The sequence below is a fragment of the Triticum urartu genome, chromosome 3A (genome assembly GCF_056163025.1).
Source record: "Triticum urartu cultivar PI428250 chromosome 3A, HENAU_Tu73, whole genome shotgun sequence".
Classification (NCBI taxonomy): Eukaryota; Viridiplantae; Streptophyta; class Magnoliopsida; order Poales; family Poaceae; genus Triticum; species Triticum urartu.
In genome coordinates, this window is record NC_141875.1 from 401,621,293 (window position 1) to 401,640,348 (window position 19,056).

The following is a 19,056-nucleotide window of genomic DNA, read 5'->3' on the forward strand; positions in this document are numbered from 1 at the left end:
TGGGCCAAAGTGCCCAGAAGATTAGGTCCTACTCCTTATTTTTGTTTTCTTTTCTGTTTTTCTCTAATTCTTTTCTACTTTGCATTTTATTCTAAAATCAGTTTGACTTTTGTTGAATCTAAAAATGGGCACATAATTAGCATACCACATTTTGAGCTATCAAAAACAGTTTCAACTCATCATGAAATGTTTAACAATTTGTTTAAATTGAAAAGGCTCAATTTAACGGTGTTGGTTCTGTTTAAATGAAGAAAGGGAATTTTAATAATAAGAAGAATCATTGCTTTCTTCATGAAAATTAGTTTGTGAAATTTGGCAACCCAATGAACATTTTTAATTTACTGTTCGAAGAAAAAAAGTTGGACTTGTTATTTGAATTTTGAATTTTACTCGGTTTTGGACTAACGCGAGATTAACAACAGTAACCGTGGTGACGTGGCATCATTAAGGTGGGATTATTGTAGCCTAATTATCCGGGCATCACACACACCACCCTGTCCCTGTCAGAATCATCGCCATGGATCATCACCACTGATGATTTGTGATAGTTTATCTTGAGGCCCGACGCATCTCCAAACATCTTTAAAGCCTCTCTAACAAACCTTAGGTCCACCTCAGAAGGCTTAACAAACATAGCCACATCATCCGCATATATAGATACAGTATGTGTCGCCGAGACCCCAGAGATACTGCTCGTCACACCCGAGTCTACAACTTTCATCATGATCTTGGAAAGAACATCCATTGCGATGACAGACAGAAGGGGAGAGACAGGGTCTCCTTGCCGTAACCCTTGCATATGTTGGAAGCTTCTTCTGGGATCCCGTTAACAATCACTTTTGTGGTTGCCGTCCTGAGCAGGATAGATATCCATGACAACCATTTACACACAAAGCCTTTGTGTCTCATTACCTCAAAGAGGAATGGCCAAGCAATCGAATTGAAAGCTCTCGAGATATCGAGTTTCAAAAAAACTGCGGCCTCCTTACGGGCGTGAATCTTCCCCGCTACTTGCCAAACCAGAAGGAAATTATAATGGAGGTGCCTTCCGCAAATGAAGGGAAATTGGTTAACGGCCACGGTCTCTGACATTCTGCGCCTAGCGCGATTGGCAAGCATCTTCGCAAATAGTTTGGCAGCACTGTGAGTCGGGCTTATCGGGCGGAATTCACCCACCACCTCCGCGTTCGGTTTCTTCGGGATCAGTACAATATGCGTTGTCAACTTGCCAAATCCCCTCCCACACCCACATACAACTTAATTATCACGGCCATTAGGTCATTCTTGACAATGGGCCAAGCCTTCTGGTAGAAAGCAGGGATAAACCCGTCTGGCCTAGGCGCATGATCAAGCGGCATATCTTTAATCGTATCCCAAACTTCCTCCTCGGTAAAGATCGCATCCAGATCCGAAAGATCGTGCCTGTCCAACACCAGAAAATCTAGGTTTAGGTCCGCCTCTCTTGTGGACGCATGGCCTAGAAGGTGCTCAAAGGCCTCCGTAAAAACCTCCTCCTTCCTTTGTTGATCCGTGATCAATTCATTATTATGCCCAATGTGCTGGATGAAATTCTTCGATCTGCATCCATTCGCCACGGCTTGAAATATCCTGGTATTAGCATCTCCTTCCCGAATCCAGCGTAAACGCAATTGCTGCCGCTCAATGGTGCGCTATAAACATGACAAACCTAGCAATGTGTGCTTTAGAGTTCTCCTTAGCCATCTTTCTTCAATCGGAGAACCCAAGCCTCCATGGCACGATCCATCTTCAGGATGATGTAGTTCGCAATGGCCATTTGAGTTTTAATGTGTCCAGACTTCCTTTGCCCCCATGATTGTAAGGCTGTCGCGGTGTTGCGAAGGAGGGAGTCAAGCCTCTTGAAAGGATCGACAATATCATCATCGCACACCCAGGCCTCTCTAACTGCCTGCTCAAACCCTTCGAGTCTCATCCAGAACATCTCAAAACGAAACCTTCTCTTCATGTAGAACGGGGCCTACGTGGTCAGGTGGAGCGGGGCATGATCCTAAATATTCGAGGAGAGGGCTTGTAGTAGAATGTCCGGAAAGTTAAGCTCCCAATCAACGGAAACAAGCACTCTATCGATTTTAGTCATCACCAGTTGTTCCCTCTCGTTAGTCCACATGAAACGCCACCCATGCATGTAGACTTCTTTGAGCCCACAATTATCCACGAACTCCTTAAACTTCCTCATGATCCACCGGTTAAGATTATTGTTGCTCTTCTCCTCTGCATGAAGGATCATATTAAAGTCTCCAAGTAGCAACCAAGGGCCCGGCCATATTAAAGTCAACCGAGGGGCTCAATGCCTGCTCTTGTAGTCAAAGGGTCTCCAAGTTAAGATTATTACGACGAGGGGCTCACACCACGGAGACATTTCCGTTGATTACGACTATGGTGACTTAGTGAGAGGATACATATCTGATAGAAGTATTAACTAATATTAGAGTTCACCATTGCTCCCTCCCTGAGGCGCTCCCGCGGGCGGCCCCGGGAGGAAACCCTAGTGCTGCCCCTCCACTCCCCTCGCCTCAACCCCCTCCCTCGCTGCCGCCTGGGGCGTCGCCGGCCAAAGATCGTGTGGCGTTGGCGGCGGGGGGGCTCTCCCGCATGATGTTAGGGGCTCCGCGGGGTGCCTCCCCTCTGCCTGGTGGCGCTGGGCATCAGGCCAGCCCTACCCCGGCTCCTTCTCCCCCTCCCGGCGTCTTTCGGTCGCTGGCGCCGCCTCCTCCCCTCCCTCCGGCACGGCGTGGGCATAGCTCGGGCCCCGGTGCCCAGGTGCGGGCTGGTGGCGGATCTGGCCCCTGCCCCGTTCTAGATGGTGGTGGTTAGCGGGTGCTGTGGATTTGGGATTCCCTGCCCAGATCCGGTGGATGGTGAGGGTTGGTGTTGGCAGGGGTGGCCGACAGCCCTGATGAGGTGGTGGTGATGCGGCTAGTGTCCCCGCTGCTCCGGGTGGATCTGGCCAGGGCGTGGAGGCGTTGGTGTTGTGGTGGTGGCAGATCGGTTGGGGCGGTGGTTGGTTTTTTCCGGCATCGACCTGTCTGTAGGCGGTCTGTGTCGGCCTTCGACCCTTTCTCCCGTCGAAGGGGTCGTCTAATCCCAAATGCGGTCCATCGCTCATCTCACGCCCGGTGCTGCAGGATTGAGCTCATCTCGTGCCTGGCAGCGGGACTGGCCTCATCTCGTGCCCGGCAGCAGCATCGAGCTCATCTCGCGCCCGGTAGCAAGACTATGCTCGTCTCGGGCCTGACGACGGGACCGAGCTCGTCTCGAGCCCGGTGCAACAGGACAGGTCGATGGGAGGCCAGTTTTGGCCGGCCTAGTGGGTCACAACACTTGGGGGTGTTGGGGAACGTAGCATGCAATTTCAAAAAAATTCCTACGATCACGCAAGATCTATCTAGGAGATGCATAGAAACGAGAGGGGGAGAGTGTGTCCACGTACCCTCATAGACCGAAAGCGGAAGCGTTAGGTTAACGCGGTTGATGTAGTCGAACGTCATCACAATCCAACAGATCCAAGTACCGAACGTACGGCACCTCCGTGTTCAGCACATGTTCAACTCGATGATGTCCCTCGAACTCTTGATCTAGTAGATGGTCGAGGGAGAGTTCCGTTAGCACGACGGCGTGGTGACGGTGATGGTGATGTGATCCGTGCAGGGCTTCTCCTAAGCACTACGACAATATGACCGGAGTAGTAAACTATGGAGGGGGGCACCGCACACGGCTAAGAAACTGTTGTGTTTTGGGGGTGCCCCCCGCCCCCGTATATAAAGGAGAGGGGGATGAGGTGGCCAGCCTAGGAGGGGTGTGCCAAGGGGGGAGTCCTACTAGGACTCCACTCCTAGTAGGATTCTCCCCCCCTTCCTTCCAACGAAGAGGGGAAAGGGGAAAGAGGGGAGAGGGAGAAGGAAAGGGGGGCTGCGCCCCACCCCTTGTCCAATTCAGATTGGGCTTGGGAGGGGGGGCGCCACCTCCTATGGCTGCCTTCTCCTCTCCACTATGGCCAATTAGGCCCATTAACTTTCCCGAGGGGTTCCGGTAACCTCCCGGTACTCCGAAAAATCCCCAAACCTCTTCGGAACCATTCCGGTGTCCGTATATAACCTTCCAATATATGAATATTTACCTCTCGACCATTTCGAGACTACTTGTCGTGTCCGTGATCTCATACAGGACTCCGAACAAACTTAGGTCACCAAAACACATAACTCATAATACAAATCGTCATTGAACGTTAAGTGTGCGGACCCTACGGGTTCGAGAACTGTGTAGACATGACTGAGACACATCTTCGGTCAATAACCAATAGCGTAACCTGGATGCTCATATTGGTTCCTACATATTCTACGAAGATCTTTATCGGTCAAAGCATAACAACATACGTCATTCCCTTTGTCATCGGTATGTTACTTGCCCGAGATTCGATCGTCGGTATCATCATACCTAGTTAAATCTCGTTACCGACAAGTCTCTTTACTCCTTTCGTAATGCATCATCCCACAACTAACTCATTAGTTACATTGCTTGCAAGGCTTATAGTGATGTGCATTACCGAGAGGGCCCAGAGATACCTCTCTGGTACACAGAGTGACAAATCCTAATCTTGATCTATGCCAACCCAACAATCACCTTCGGAGACACCTGTAGAGCATCTTTATAATCACCTAGTTATGTTGTGACGTTTTATAGCACACAAGGTGTTCCTCCGGTATTAGGAAGTTGCATAATCTCATAGTCCGAGGAATATGTATAAGTCATCAAGAAAGAAATAGCAATAAAACTAAATGATCATTATGCTAAGATAACGGATGGGTCTTGTCCATCACATCATTCTCTAATGATGTGATCCCATTCATCAAATTACAACACATATCTATGGTCAGGAAACTTAACCATCTTTGATTAACGAGCTAGTCAAGTAGAGGCATACTAGGGACACTCTATTTGTCTATGTATTCACACATGTACTAAGTTTCCAATTAATACAATACTAGCATGAATAATAAACATTTATCATGATATAAGGAAATATAAATAACAACTTTATTATTGTCTCTAGGGTATATTTCCTTCAGGGGGCGCCCAGGGATGCGAAAGGCGGGTCCTTTCCGCTCGTATCTTTGGTTGGGGTAGCACCAAGTCCCGGGTGAGGTGGTGCGAAGGTCTTGGATTCCGGGGCGGTAGCCCTGGTGGTGGTACCGCGGTGCTCATGGGTAGAGCCCGCGGCTTGGTGTTGCCCGGTGGCCATGGGCGTGTGGGCGGTGTGGTCGCTGGGGTGTGGCGTTTGGTGGTGCTGAGTGTTGGCCGGGGTGAAAATGTGATCTTTCCTTGGATGGACCGGCGACGACGAAGCCCGTTCCCTTCTTGAAGGCGTCGTCGTGGCTCTCATTGCCCATCATGTTGCTCCAGGGGAAACCCTGACCCTCGGGTCAGGCGGTGGCGGCATTATGGTGCATTACCTTCCTGAAGGCGCCGCCTTGGAACCCTCAGTTCATCATATGTGGCATCATCTCTTCACGGTGGCGTGTTCACAGTGGAGGACATCGGGTTGCTCTTGTAGTGCTAGGGGTGGTGTTGCTGCGCTCAGCGCCTATGTATCATGCCTTAGGTGTGTGCTTGTATTGTGGTGGCGTGCGTTTGTACCTGGCTATGGTTCATCATTGCTTTATATTTAAAGCGAGGCGAAAGCCTTTTTCGGTAACTAATATTAAATCTAGACAATAAAAAACACATAAAAAACAATCAACATCCTAGCTGCCTCGTTGTTCGTCTGCCACACACACATGGTCATACAACCTTCATTCATGTTTATCATGCCCTTTTCAAATACTCTCTCCAGTCGGGTTAATAGGATCAACGGTATTCTTTTCCTCAATTTGATTAATGAAATATGCATTGTATGTGATAAAAATATGTCACTTGATTCATGTTCGAACAAAGATTGTAAATACAACATTTTGACGGCACATAACACATATATTGTCAAGTCAAATCGAGAACCTAAGAGCAAACACACACCCTATACACCCGACTGGAGAGAGTAAAATTCGAGATCCCCCCCCCTCTCGACCGCGACCGCGCCGCCCCCGCGGGCGGCCGGCCGCGCCTCCCCTCCTTCCCGCAAGCCCTCCCCCTCTCTCCTCCTCCTCCCTGCCGCCGTTGCCGGCGCCCGCCGCAGGCCTGGCCCGGGCGACGTTGGCGGCGGCGGCCCCCGGCCCTTACCCGTCTAGGGTTTCTCCGGCGCGGGACGGAGCGCTCCGAGCGGTGTCTTCAGGCGGCGGCGGTCCTGTGCGGCGGCGGGGTTTCCTGTGCTGCGGCAGGGGCGAGTTCTGTGCGGCGGCGGCGCCGTTGGCGGCGGGGCTGCGCGGCGGCGCGGGCTAGCGGCGCCCGCCTGGCCCAGATCTGGGCCCTTTGGGCCTGGGTGGGCCGGCGACAGGCGTGGCATTGGCGTGGCCATCAGGAGGCGGTGGTGAGCAGCGATGATCGGTGGGGGCTGGTGGCGTCGACGCCAGCCTGCTGCAGTGTGGCCGGCGGGGCTTAGCGGGCCCATTTCGGGCCTGGCCGGGCCAGGGGTGGCCTGGTATGCCCCGATGCCGTGTCCGGACGGCTACCGCGACTGTGCCGGAGGCGCGAGCCTCCCACACGACGGCGGTGGAGGTGGTTCCCTCCCGCTCGGCCTCGGTGCTACTGTTCCCGTCGTTTGGATCTTCTCTCCGGTCTTCTTGGCCTCGTGGTGGTGCTTGCAGCGAGACGGCGTTGGTGGCGGCGCAACCGGGGTGGCGCATGGTTGGGCGGTGGTTTTGCTGGTCGGCTCCGATTGGCTGGTGGGGTTTGGCGTGCGGGAGAAATCCTTGCCGGTTCGTCCGGCTCCGATGCGGTGACACCGGCGGGTGCCGCTATCCCTTCTTGGAGGGTGTCGGGAGTAGCTATCCCCCACCTCCCTCCGCGTACTGGGGGAAACCCTAGGTCTTGTCCGGGCAGCAGCGTCGTCGGCGTCGCATCCCTTCTTGGAGGTGCTACGTAGTTCACGGTAGATCGGAGCCTAGGGATGTAGTAGTTTGTATCCGGAGGGCGCAGCGGTCGCGGGTCTGCCATGCTTTGTCGAGCTGCCGCTATTGGCATTTATTTCTTTTTCTTTTTCTTTGGGCTTGATGTGCTGCTCGCCCCGGCATTGCGATGTGTTTAATGGTGGTTTGCTTTGAAATACAAAGTGGAGGAAAACCCCTTTTTCAGCTAAAATTCGAGATTACAATCCCCCCTCCCCCTCCCGTTTAACCATGTCAATTATTTGCTCTGTTTCTCTCATTATATATCAAGGTGACAATATTTACTTTAACATTTGTGAGCCGTTTTGGCATTAGGTACGAACATTTTGATCACAAGGTGTACGTGTCTATGTCATCGCCGTATCAACAGAACCACAAATCCTAACAAAGAACGGTGGATGTTGTCTGACGTGACCAACGGACGACTCAGGTGGCTCGCCAACCGCACCCTCTTTCCGACGCATCGGGAGGTCGGCTCGCTAGCACCAACCGAAGAGGCCACCCTGACCCGGTGGGACACCAGAGAGTGCTTCTATATATTACCGTTTGTGTTGCGGGGAATGTCGTTGCCACTACACGACTTTTCTCCGCGGCCTGCTCTTCTACTATCACACTAGATCGGCAACGCGCCTTGGCGCGAGGGTGCCGGTCCCAACGATATGGTCAACCGATGGAAGATCAAATGGCATGATGTATCAGTATGAAGGCAAGTTTTAGCACATGTAACAGAACAACCGATTATCTGGTCGGTTCAAGAGTAAGAAGAAACATTCAATATGTACCAGAAGAGTAACATCGATCATCAAGTTAAACATGGGCATGAGACTATCAAAGTTAACCCGTGCCAGAAGCAAGGCAGCATACACTACGGTCATACGAATAGAAAAACTAATTAGCTAACATTAAGTTCAGTAATATGAACAGAAACATAAGAGAGAAAAAGCCAACAATGGCAATGGAGGCAATAAAACTACGAAGCCATAGTTAGGCATACAATAGATAGCTTGGCTCAATTGCCTCCGTGAGTGCCATTCCATATGAACTTGATGTGAATAGTTTGTGAGATAGATGACCACAAAATTATTTTTGTATAGGCAATGCACTTGAGATTTGCTTTTAAAGCATATGGACAGTGAGCGATGGTTTCCCCCTTCTAATCTTGGAAGGCGAAGACCCAGATCTGTTATTCTTTGATCCCTGCCGCCTCGACAAAATTTTTAAGACCAAGAGGATTGTTGTCAGCTTGGACCTAGCAAGATATGTCGTAGTAATCATTAAGCAATAACATTGGTAAGCAACACTGGAGGGCACCAGTAGAACCAAATATATACATGTTGACCATATCTTAATCATGATAGATCCAGTTTTCTGAAAATATAAACAACGAATCTTCCATCAAGCCTAAACCCACTACTGGAAGCAAAGTAAATTTCCTTATATGCAGTGACTCTACCGGCAGTTTGGTTTGTTTGCCTGTGTGGGTGTTGACTTGCTTCAGAAGTCATAGATACAAATAGAAGCATAATATGTGGTTTTAGAAAATATATCAAGTTCTAAAGATAAATAAAACTACTTTCAGTATATATAGTAGATGCCATTGCAGATAGCACTCCAATACTAACATTAGAAAAGGTAATCTGGTTTTGGTCACACCATCAAAAAATTAGATAAACACCATATGGCAAACAAAATAAATGTTAAGCCTCCATCCTTGTGATTATTGTTTTTCTTGTTCCAAAGCTCCTGTACAAATGATTTACATGGTGATCCGGAAAAAGTTGAAGCAAGCATATAAATAGTGACCCTCCTAGTGAGTGAACAAAATGTAAAAAAAAACTCATTTTCATTTAGTGCAAACTATGATTCAATCTTTCTTCTTTTTCCAACAAAAATGTTAATATTCAGAAGGTAGTTGGAGACAGGGCTACACCTTATGAAGGTTTTAATCTTACGGTTCAATGAATTGCATAGGAAGAGCACATAGTTGATGGATTCAAACTATTTTTAAGAGATGATGTGGAAAGGCTAAGAAGATGAAAATAATTAAGAAGAAAAGTTCATGCTCAACAACTTACGAAGATTTAACTGGGTAGTGCCTCATGGCAGTCATCAACCTTTGAGCCGTAGAACCGTAAGATCAAACTGAGACTCAAGCCTGCATAACCATAGCAAGAAAAGGATCATCAACAAAGAGGACAAAGTGAATCAGGAACCAGTTCCTGGTTCCTCTAAAAAATCATTCTAAATGACAAACTGTGAGAAGAAAAAAGAACTGGTCTAATGACATAGATGTGTTAAACGGCAAACACTACCAAGTCAGATCAAATACTCAGCCTATTTCTGTCCCTTTTCAATATTAAGAACGATTATTAAGTAACCAGGTACATAACAAAAACAAATAATGCCTACATAGTAGCTCATCTCTCTTAATACATCTACACTTATTTCGATGTACAGTTTAGGACCAATGGAAAACCAGAAAAACACAAACAACTCACACAATAAAGCTAAAACTAAATACTGCACGCCGTCGAGACCTATCTGGCGTGCAACATCTGTCACTACAGAAGGACATCGGCGTCAATCACAGCGGTAGGGCCATCAGCATAGCCAATAGGAATTGCAGGCCGAACCACGGTCGCAGCTACTGACTCCAACATATTTTTGAACGTAGATATGATACATGATTGAGAATACCTAATCAGTAAAGCACCACTACCCAACCATAAACATAGAGGAAGTAATATGAGCCGAAATCTCTAATGGCATGAAAAAATTAGAGCATGTTTGACATATCATTTTAAACTACAAATATGAAATAAACTACAGCCAAGAAAGAAACTAAGTAGCTAGAGAGCATACAGTGCTTTCTAATAGGAAAGAAGGTAATTTAACTGGCAAGGTACTGCCGCTGACTCCAACATGAAAGAATGAAGAAAACTTTTTTAATCAACCTCTACCATGCTCATGTTTCTTTTGTAATCAGTAGAGTAGTTGCAACCATGTGCATATCACTAAGCAAAAAAAGAGAAGGTCATGACTTACTTAATGTTTGACGGCGGCAAGAGCCATGATGGCATCGGCGGCGGTGGTGGCGTCCGATCGCCAAGAACCATGCATATATCAAGTGCCATGATATGTGAGGCAAGACATAGGAATACAAGAGGGAAACAAAACAGAGGCACACATGATGCATACTTTACCATACAAACTTAAGGCAGCAAGAGAGGCCCCTATAACTTGCTGGGAGCATGTCTTTCTAGTATAACAAAGTGCAGCTTACTCTTAACCAGATTAAATCAAGGACCAACAACAAACAATAAAAGATCAAGAACAACTCATATGCAATAAAGGTATGAGAGAGAAGAAATCTTTACATAAGACGACTATAAACACCGGAGCATAAATAAGCAACACGTTTAAATACAAATAAAAAGGATTCAGGGTTCATTGCATAGTGGGCTCAGATCTGACTTTCCTCGATCATATAACCTACCCCCGTCTCTTATCACCAGATCAATGTTTTTATACAGTGGAGCTGCCCTGGTTATCACTCAACAAGAATGACCATCCAAGGACAGAGCAACAAGTATCACAGGATCAAAAAGAATTCTAGAGACAAGAGGGAGGATTCAACTTGATACCCACAGGTGCCTCAATTGCTTGAAGGCACACTTATTTCAGACACGGCTAATCATCATCGCCCCAGAACGAAAGCCATCGGAGCATAAATAAGTAACACCTTTAAGTACAAATAAAAATAGTTCAGGGTTCATTGCATAGTGGGCTCAGATTCGGCTTTCCTCGATCATATAACCTACCCCCGTCATCTCTTATCATAGATCAATCTGTTTATACAATGGAGCTGCCCTGGTTATCACTCAACAAGAATGACCATCCTAGGACAGAACAACAAGTATCACAGGATCAAAAAGGACTCTAGAGACAAGAGGGAGGATCCAGCTTGATACCCATGGGTGCCTCGATTGCTCAAAGGCACACTTATTTCAGTCAAGGTTGTCAGGACCCGAGTGCCTCTGTATGAAGATTCGATCGCTGCAAATAGGATTCAGTTAATTCAAACCCGTTCGAACAGGCGGGAAACGTCAGGAGCCACACATCTTTGATCGCACGGCCGAGACGTCGTCGTACCGCTTCGCCAGTTATGATGACCCGACGAGCGTCCGATCTTCATCGTGTGGCGGGGACTGCCCTGGAGGTCGATGTTCCCTTTCCGGCAAAGACGGCAACGTTTCTCTCCTTTCTGTTTTGCTTTTGCTCTTCTTTTTCCTTCCCTTTGTAAGGCTATAAAGCCAGGAGTTGGGATCGAGGTTAGGTATCTTTTTTCTTAGGGTTTCCCCCTTGCCGCCGCCAGTGTTCCTAGTCGGCTAGAACCTCTGTAACGAGCTAGACTCGCTAATAATTCCTCTGAAATTCAAGCTAAACTCCACTAGTTCAGTCTCTGTTTTACTGAATTCCATGCTTCAGACCACCTGGGTCTGACAAGTGGTAATCAGAGCCAGGTTCATCTCCTTGGCGGCGTAAGATCGGGTGCCGAAGTGGAGTTGGAGGAGCCATAAAATCCTTCACTTCCAACCGGACAATCTTGGCGGCGGTGTAGCTGACGGCGGCGGTGCAGGCGGCGGCAGGATCTACGGTCAAGGTCGGGTTGCAGCAAGTGCTATGAGAAATCGAGAGCAGGACAGACAGGACTTCGAGGACTTCAGGGACCATGTGCAAGACAACTTCCAGTCAATGCAAAAGTCTTTGGGGGAATTACAGGGCACACTTAACAAATTTATCTCTGGATTTCCAAAACCACGTGAAACCCCACCCATTCCCCAAGATATCCCTCAAGGCAGTGGACAAAATCATACACCACAAGTCCCAGTGCTTTGGCCAGTCGATGGCCTCCAAACCCCTCCTACTGCAGGCTCTGTAACTTTGGTGGATAAGCACACTAGAAAAGAACTTAACTTGGATGGCAGCACCAAAATTCCGTACATACACCCCCACTTTGCGGACAACAAACTTCTCCCACCTGATGCCAGAGCAACTACTGCAATTCCTCAAATAGGAAACATGCAACAAATCACTCAGTTAGAACAAGAGCAAGCTGAGGAGCAGGTTCACCAAATAGCTGGCAGAGGGGGCAATGCACAGAGAGATCAAGTCCAAGACAACAGAAGACCTCTGACTTTGGTGAAACCTGCTAAGTATAACATACCAGAGTTTGATGGCAGTGGAACTGACTCTTGGATCCAAACCATTGAAATGTACTTTGAAGCTGCTAGGACACCACTGGAGCAGAAAACTGAAATTGATGTCACTTACTTAAAGGGGCCAGCAATAGAGTGGTGGAGAGGAACTGGAATTATTGCCAATACCCTACCCTGGTACAGGTTCTGTAGACTGATTGGAGACAGGTTTTCCGAAACTTCAGTATGTGACAATGTCAGAGCTTTTCATGCTCTCAACCAAACTGGGTCTGTTAATGACTATGTGCTCAAGTTTGAACAGTCCATGAACTTACTCAGGAGGGACAACCCTGCACTGCCTGCTGATTATTACAAAGCTAGTTTCATTGCTGGTCTGAGTGACACTATCCAACATTATGTTCAATGTCATGAACCAGCAGACCTACAAAAAGCTATCTCGCTGGCCAGAAGAATGGAACAAGCTCAGCCCAGCAAGAAAACACCAGTGGCTTATATTAATCAGCCAGTTAGGAGGCAACTTCAGTTGGACCCAGGAAAGCCACCTCCTAACAACACACCTACTGTCATCCAACAGGCCAGAATGAAAGGAATCTTCTACCAGTGCAAAGAACCATGGTTTCCTGGCCACAAGAAAGTTTGCAAATTGGCAAATCAAATGCAGATACAAGCCTTACAAGAGACCTGCCCTGAGGATGCAGAACTGGTCTACTACACTGCTGATGATACTGAAGCTCCACCTCCCACTGACTTGGATGACACTCCCTTGCAAATCTCCATGCATGCCCTCATGAGAGTCACTTCCTCCAAGCTGAGTTTCACTATTATAGTCATGTTGGGAGACAGACCTACAACTGCCCTCATTGACAGTGGCAGCACTACAACATTTGTAACTCCTGCACTTGCAAAGCTGGCTCTATGTGCTCTTACTCCAACTAAGAAAAAGAAAGTGTTAGTTGCCAATGGAGCAACTCTATGGACTGAATTCATTGCCCCCCAGTGCCCTTTTGTGGTGCAAGGAACTGAATTTTCCCATGATTTCCGAGTCCTACAGTTGCAAGGTTATGATGTGATATTGGGAGCTGATTGGATGAAAACTGTTAGTCCTGTCCAGCTAGATTTTGAGGAAATGGAAGTGCAAGTCACACTGAAATCAGGAGAAAAGAAAATCTTCAAGGATGAAAGCTTACCCAGTGAGCCAGTTCAAGAAATGGACAGCATGGAGCACTTATCTGATGACACTATCTGTGGGGTTGTGTTGCTACTAAACAGAATTGCTCTGACAGAACATGAGGACACTGTTGTTCCCCTACCTGTCCAAGAACTTCTGGGTCAGTACAAGGATATTTTTGGAACTCCTACTGATTTACCTCCTAAGAGAAATGTTGATCATGCAATTCCTTTTGAACCTGGTGCAAAAGTTATAAACCAAAGGCCATACAGATTACCTTATCACCAAAAGGAAGCTATGGAAAATATCATTCAGGAAATGATTAAAAATAAGGTAATCAGAGATAGTTCAAGTCCTTACTCCTCTCCTGCAATTTTGGTGAAAAATAAAGATCTATCCTGGAGACTTTGCAATGACTTCAGAAAGGTCAATACTCAGACTATCAAAAACAAATACCCCATCCCTGTTATTGAGGATTTGTTGGATGAATTGCATGGAGCCACTGTTTTCACTAAGCTTGATCTCAGAAGTGGATACCATCAGATCAGAATGAAGGAAGAGGATATTGAGAAAAGTGCTTTTAGCACTCACTGTGGGCACTATGAATACTTGGTTATGCCCTTTGGTTTAACCAATGCTCCTGCAACTTTCCAAATGCTCATGAATACTATCTTAGCCAAGTATCTCAGAAAATTTGTACTAGTATTCTTTGATGATATTTTGGTGTTCAGTAAAAATATGAAGGAGCACATAATCCACTTGCAACAAGTATTTGAAACTTTGAAGGAACACCAGCTGTATATTAAAGCAAGAAAATGTGTCTTTGCTCAGCCTCAGGTGGAGTACTTGGGACATGTTATTAGGGCTGATGGAGTTGCAACTGACCCAGTCAAAATTCAGGCTGTACAGCAATGGCCAGAACCTGAAAATGTCACACAGCTCAGGAGCTTTTTAGGGTTGACAGGTTACTATAGAAGATTTGTGGAAAAGTATGGACTCATTTGCAGGCCACTGTTTAACCCCCTGAAAAAGGACAGTTTAACTTGGGGGCAAGAGCAAGTTCAAGCTTTCAATACCCTGAAGAACAAAATGACACAAGCCCCAGTGTTGGCCCTACCAGACTTCTCCAAGCCTTTCATCTTGGAAATAGATGCTTGTGCCTATGGACTGGGTGCAGTTCTAATGCAAGAGGGGAGACCTATTTCCTTTTTCAGTAAAGCAATTGGCCCTAGAGCAGCTGCATATTCCACTTATGACAAGGAAGCTTTAGCAATTATTGAATCTCTCAAGCACTGGAAACATTATTTTGCTGCATCCTCTCTCATAATCAAAACTGATCAACAGAGTTCAAAATATATACAAGAACAAAAACTCACCGAGGGAATTCAGCACAAGCTTCTGGTCAAACTCCTTGGCTACAATTACACTGTGGAGTACAAGCAGGGCAAGAAAAATAAAGTTGTTGACAGCTACCTGGGTAACTGAAGTTGTTGACAGCTACAAGAATGACCAAAGATGCAAGGATCTCCTAGCTCAACTAACTGTAAACCCTGATTCTGTGACCAACTACACTGTGCAACAGGGTGTGCTCAGATACAAAAATAGAATTGTCATTGGAGCTGATAACACCATCAGAACTAAATTGCTAGCTGCTTTACATAGCTCTGAACTTGGTGGCCATTCTGGTCACAGAGCTACATACCAAAGAGTTAAGCTTCTCTTCCATTGGCCTGGCATGAAGCAATTTGTTGTTGACTATATTAAACAATGCCCAACCTGTCAAATAAACAAAGCTGAACACTGCAAGTACCCTGGGCTGCTCCAACCTCTGCCAATCCCAGACTTTGCCTGGTGCCACATAAGCATGGATTTTGTGGAAGGTCTTCCTACTTCTCACAACAAGAACATGATTTTGGTTGTGGTGGACAGGTTCACTAAATACAACCATTTTATCCCAATGAAACACCCCAATACAGCTAATACTGTAGCTAAGGCTTTCACTGATAACATCTGCAAACTCCATGGGTTACCAGCTGTGATTGTCACTGACAGAGACAAAATCTTCACTAGCAAGCTCTAGCAGGACTTGTTCAAGAAGTTGGGAATAAAATTACACATGAGCACTTCGTATCACCCTCAGTCTAATGGTCAGACAGAGGGAGTTAACCAATGCTTGGAAAATTATCTCAGATGCATGGCTTTCATCCAACCACAAAAGTGGCTCAACTGGTTATCCCTAGCAGAGTGGTGGTACAACACTAGCTATCACACAGCTCTCAAGATCACCCCATTCCAAGCCTTGTATGGCAGACCTCCTCATATGTTAGCTGAATCTGCTCTTTATCCTGTGGAAGAACTGGAACAGTTCCCTGATGTACTCACTGCTGAACAAACCGCAGCACATATTAAAGAACACCTCTTGAGGGCTCAAGCCAGAATGAAACATTACGCCGACAAGAAGAGATCTGGGAGAACATTGGAAGTTGGTGACATGGTATACCTGAAACTACAACCTTACAGGCATACCACTCTCAGTATCCATAGATGTCTCAAGTTGCATTCCAAATTTAATGGCCCATTCAGAGTTATCCTGAAAGTTGGTACAGTGGCTTACAAGCTCCTTCTTCCTGACGATTGCAAACTGCATGATACTTTTCATGTGAGCCAGCTCAAGAAGCATATTGGCCCAATGGCGATTCCAAACCCCAAGCTCCCCTTGCTCAACCCGGATGGAACAATCTTACTAGAACCAGAACAACTGCTCGAACGCAAACTGGTACCGCGTGTGCAAGGCAACATCAGTATCCCCGTGGTTCGATGGCTCATCAAATGGAGTAATCTACCTCTGGAGGAGGCCACTTGGGAGGACGCCACATTCATACAAAAAGTGTTTCCTAATTTCCAGCCCTGAGGACAGGTCTGATCTGGAAGGGGGGGAGTTGTCAGGACCCGAGTGCCTCTGTCTGAAGATCCAATCACTGCAAATAGGATTCAGTTAATTCAAACCCGTCTGAACAGGCGGGAAACGTCAGGAGCCACACATCTTCGATCGCACGGCCGAGACGTCGTCGTACCGCTTCGCCAGTTATGATGACCCGACGAGCGTCCGATCTTCATCGTGTGGCGGGGACTGCCCTGGAGGTCGTTGTTCCCTTTCCGGCAAAGACCGCAACGTTTCTCTCCTTTCTGTTTTGCTTTTGCTCTTCTTTTTCCTTCCCTTTGTAAGGCTATAAAGCCAGGAGTTGGGATCGAGGTTAGGTATCTTTTTTGTTAGGGTTTCCCCCTTGCCGCCGCCAGTGTTCCTGGTCGGCTAGAACCTCTGTAACGAGCTAGACTCGCTAATCATTCCTATGAAATTCAAGCTAAACTCCACTAGTTCAGTCTCTGTTTTACTGAATTCCATGCTTCAGACCACCTGGGTCTGACAGGTTGATCATCATCGCCCTAGCACGAACACTACTGGTCAATTTAGCAAATCCAGGAGCATAACTATACAACCAGAGCATCCACATGTAAACCAGATCATCGCAGGAACTCCTATGATAGAAACCAAACATGAACTCAGCCTGCAAACCCTATAATAGCATGCATCTACAACTAAAGACTTCAAGTAGGAACCGATGCATGAGCAGGGAATAGAGCATCAACCAGACGAGCACCACATCAATATAGCCACGGCCATGTCCAATGCAGTAGCCGAAGCAGATGAGCAGGAGGAAGATGGAGCTCACCAAGGGAGGTTGTAGCCGAGGCAGTACTCAGTGGGCACCGGGTTGCGCCTGAACACCGTCCAAACGGCGAGGAACCACGTCGGAGTTACGCCTTGCACTGCCCCGCCGACGAGCCTGCATACCATAGGAAGAAAAGGATCATCAGCCAAATTATGAACCAGTTCCTGGTGAAGAAAAAAGAACAGATTCTGATTCCTATAAAAATCAACTTTAGATGACAACCCCTGGTAAGAAAAATCAGGAAGCAACAATCTTAAAGGGAGTAGCATCGATCCCTAAGCCACACAAGCATCATACAGCAGCAACTACAACCTACACCATAGGGGGGAATCCAAAAATCAAGGCATAAGTGGGAAAAATTGCAACAGATGCAAGGAAGAATATATTACCAGGAGTCTAAAATAATATTTTCATTCAGCAAGGTGCCATGGCTGAGTATGCCTGCCCATCCTAATTGTCAATCCTTAAGACAAACTATTTTGTGCATAACGGTGAACATTTTTTATCTTTCTACAGTAAGAAATAAAAGGTTTATTATGGCATTTCATAAATGATTTAGTCGCGCCTCAACATATAAGAAGTAACAATAAACCAGAAGAAACAATTATGTCTTTGCTTTCCCTCTATATAAGTAAGAATAAAAGGTTTATTATGGCATTTCATAAATGATTTAGTCGCGCCTCAACATATAAGAAGTAACAATAAACCAGAAGAAACAATTATGTCTTTGCTTTCCCTCTATATAAAGAATGTCCTTATTATTCCTAGGAGGCATGTTGCCATCAAGTTTCTTGTTGAACTGCCTAATTTCGACATTTAACAATGATGCATATCATTTTAGAAGACTAAATACCTTGCCACTACAACCATAGTCACCGTCATCAACTTGCACATCCTAATTTTGACATAGTAACCTTTAATAATGATCGGAACCTGTATTGAGAACCTAGTCGCCGTCAACCACTACAACCATAAACAACACAAATAAATGATGTAACCAGCTCATACAAATTTGTGGTTTTTCTTCTCTGCGGAGCTTATACTAATATTTCTACATGCTAACAACACAACATAACATCATACTTAAATGTGCATCTGCTAATCTAACAAATATCCCCATCTCAAACAGAAAGCTGTAGATATTTTCACACAGTCGATGGCCAAATCACTGTACTGAATTTAATCTAGCTCCTAAAAACATCACCTGGATAACAATTGCAACCACGACATATTTGTCCTATGATTATATGGCTAAGCAAGGACCAAACTTCTCTAGTTACTTAAATACATGCAAGCTAGTGCAACTAACTAAGATAAAGGTTAGTATAAGTTTCCTAAATAAATTTAGGTTAAAAGTCAAATCAACTAAAGTTTTTTTGTTCTTGCTATACACTGGCATATGGGATCGGTAACCCACGCACTCTGCTCCAACCCAACAAAAATAGAGAAAACAGAGCATCAATCTTGCTTTCTTTAACGCTAGAGAGATCGGTCCCAAAAGGCCTTGCTCAGGAACCAGCAAGGCATCATGTTGTGTTTCCCACAAAGACCATGAAGCATAAGCAACTAATCAGAGAAGTAGACACAAACTTGGTTACCTAGGCTCGAAATGCAGGGTTGGCGGCTACTCACCTAGGCTCGAAGTAGCTGTCTCTGTCGTCGGGTCATGGACAGTAAGGCGGGATAGATTCATCTTGGGTTCCTCTCCCTTTGTGTGGTGGCGGCCTGAGCTTCTCCTGCCGAGCGCCAAGGAGGAAGAGATCGAGCAGAATCGGTGAGTGGGTGACTTTCGTAATGCAAAATCGGTGAAACTAAAAAATGCATGCTATAGTTTGAAGCAAAGAAGTAGCATACGCATTGGA

At 46.3% G+C, this 19,056-nt stretch overlaps 1 protein-coding gene across 1 annotated transcript; it reads left to right on the forward strand.

Moving 5' to 3' along the window:
• Positions 1-12,158: 12,158 nt before the first annotated feature.
• LOC147979851 (uncharacterized) lies at positions 12,159-15,543 on the forward strand. Its single transcript, XM_087515366.1, has 2 exons — positions 12,159-14,452; positions 14,961-15,543. The coding sequence occupies exons 1-2, from the start codon at positions 12,159-12,161 to the stop codon at positions 15,541-15,543; spliced, it is 2,877 nt and encodes a 958-aa protein (XP_087371492.1).
• Positions 15,544-19,056: the final 3,513 nt, after the last annotated feature.

What these genes read in the sequence shown, in the direction of transcription:
- LOC147979851 (XM_087515366.1), top strand. Translation starts at nt 12,159, where the DNA reads ATGCAACAAATCACTCAGTTAGAACAAGAGCAAGCTGAGGAGCAGGTT. An exon ending in TATAGAAGATTTGTGGAAAA is followed by an intron (nt 14,453 to 14,960) that starts GTATGGACTCAT and finishes AGTTGTTGACAG; the next exon opens with CTACAAGAATGACCAAAGAT.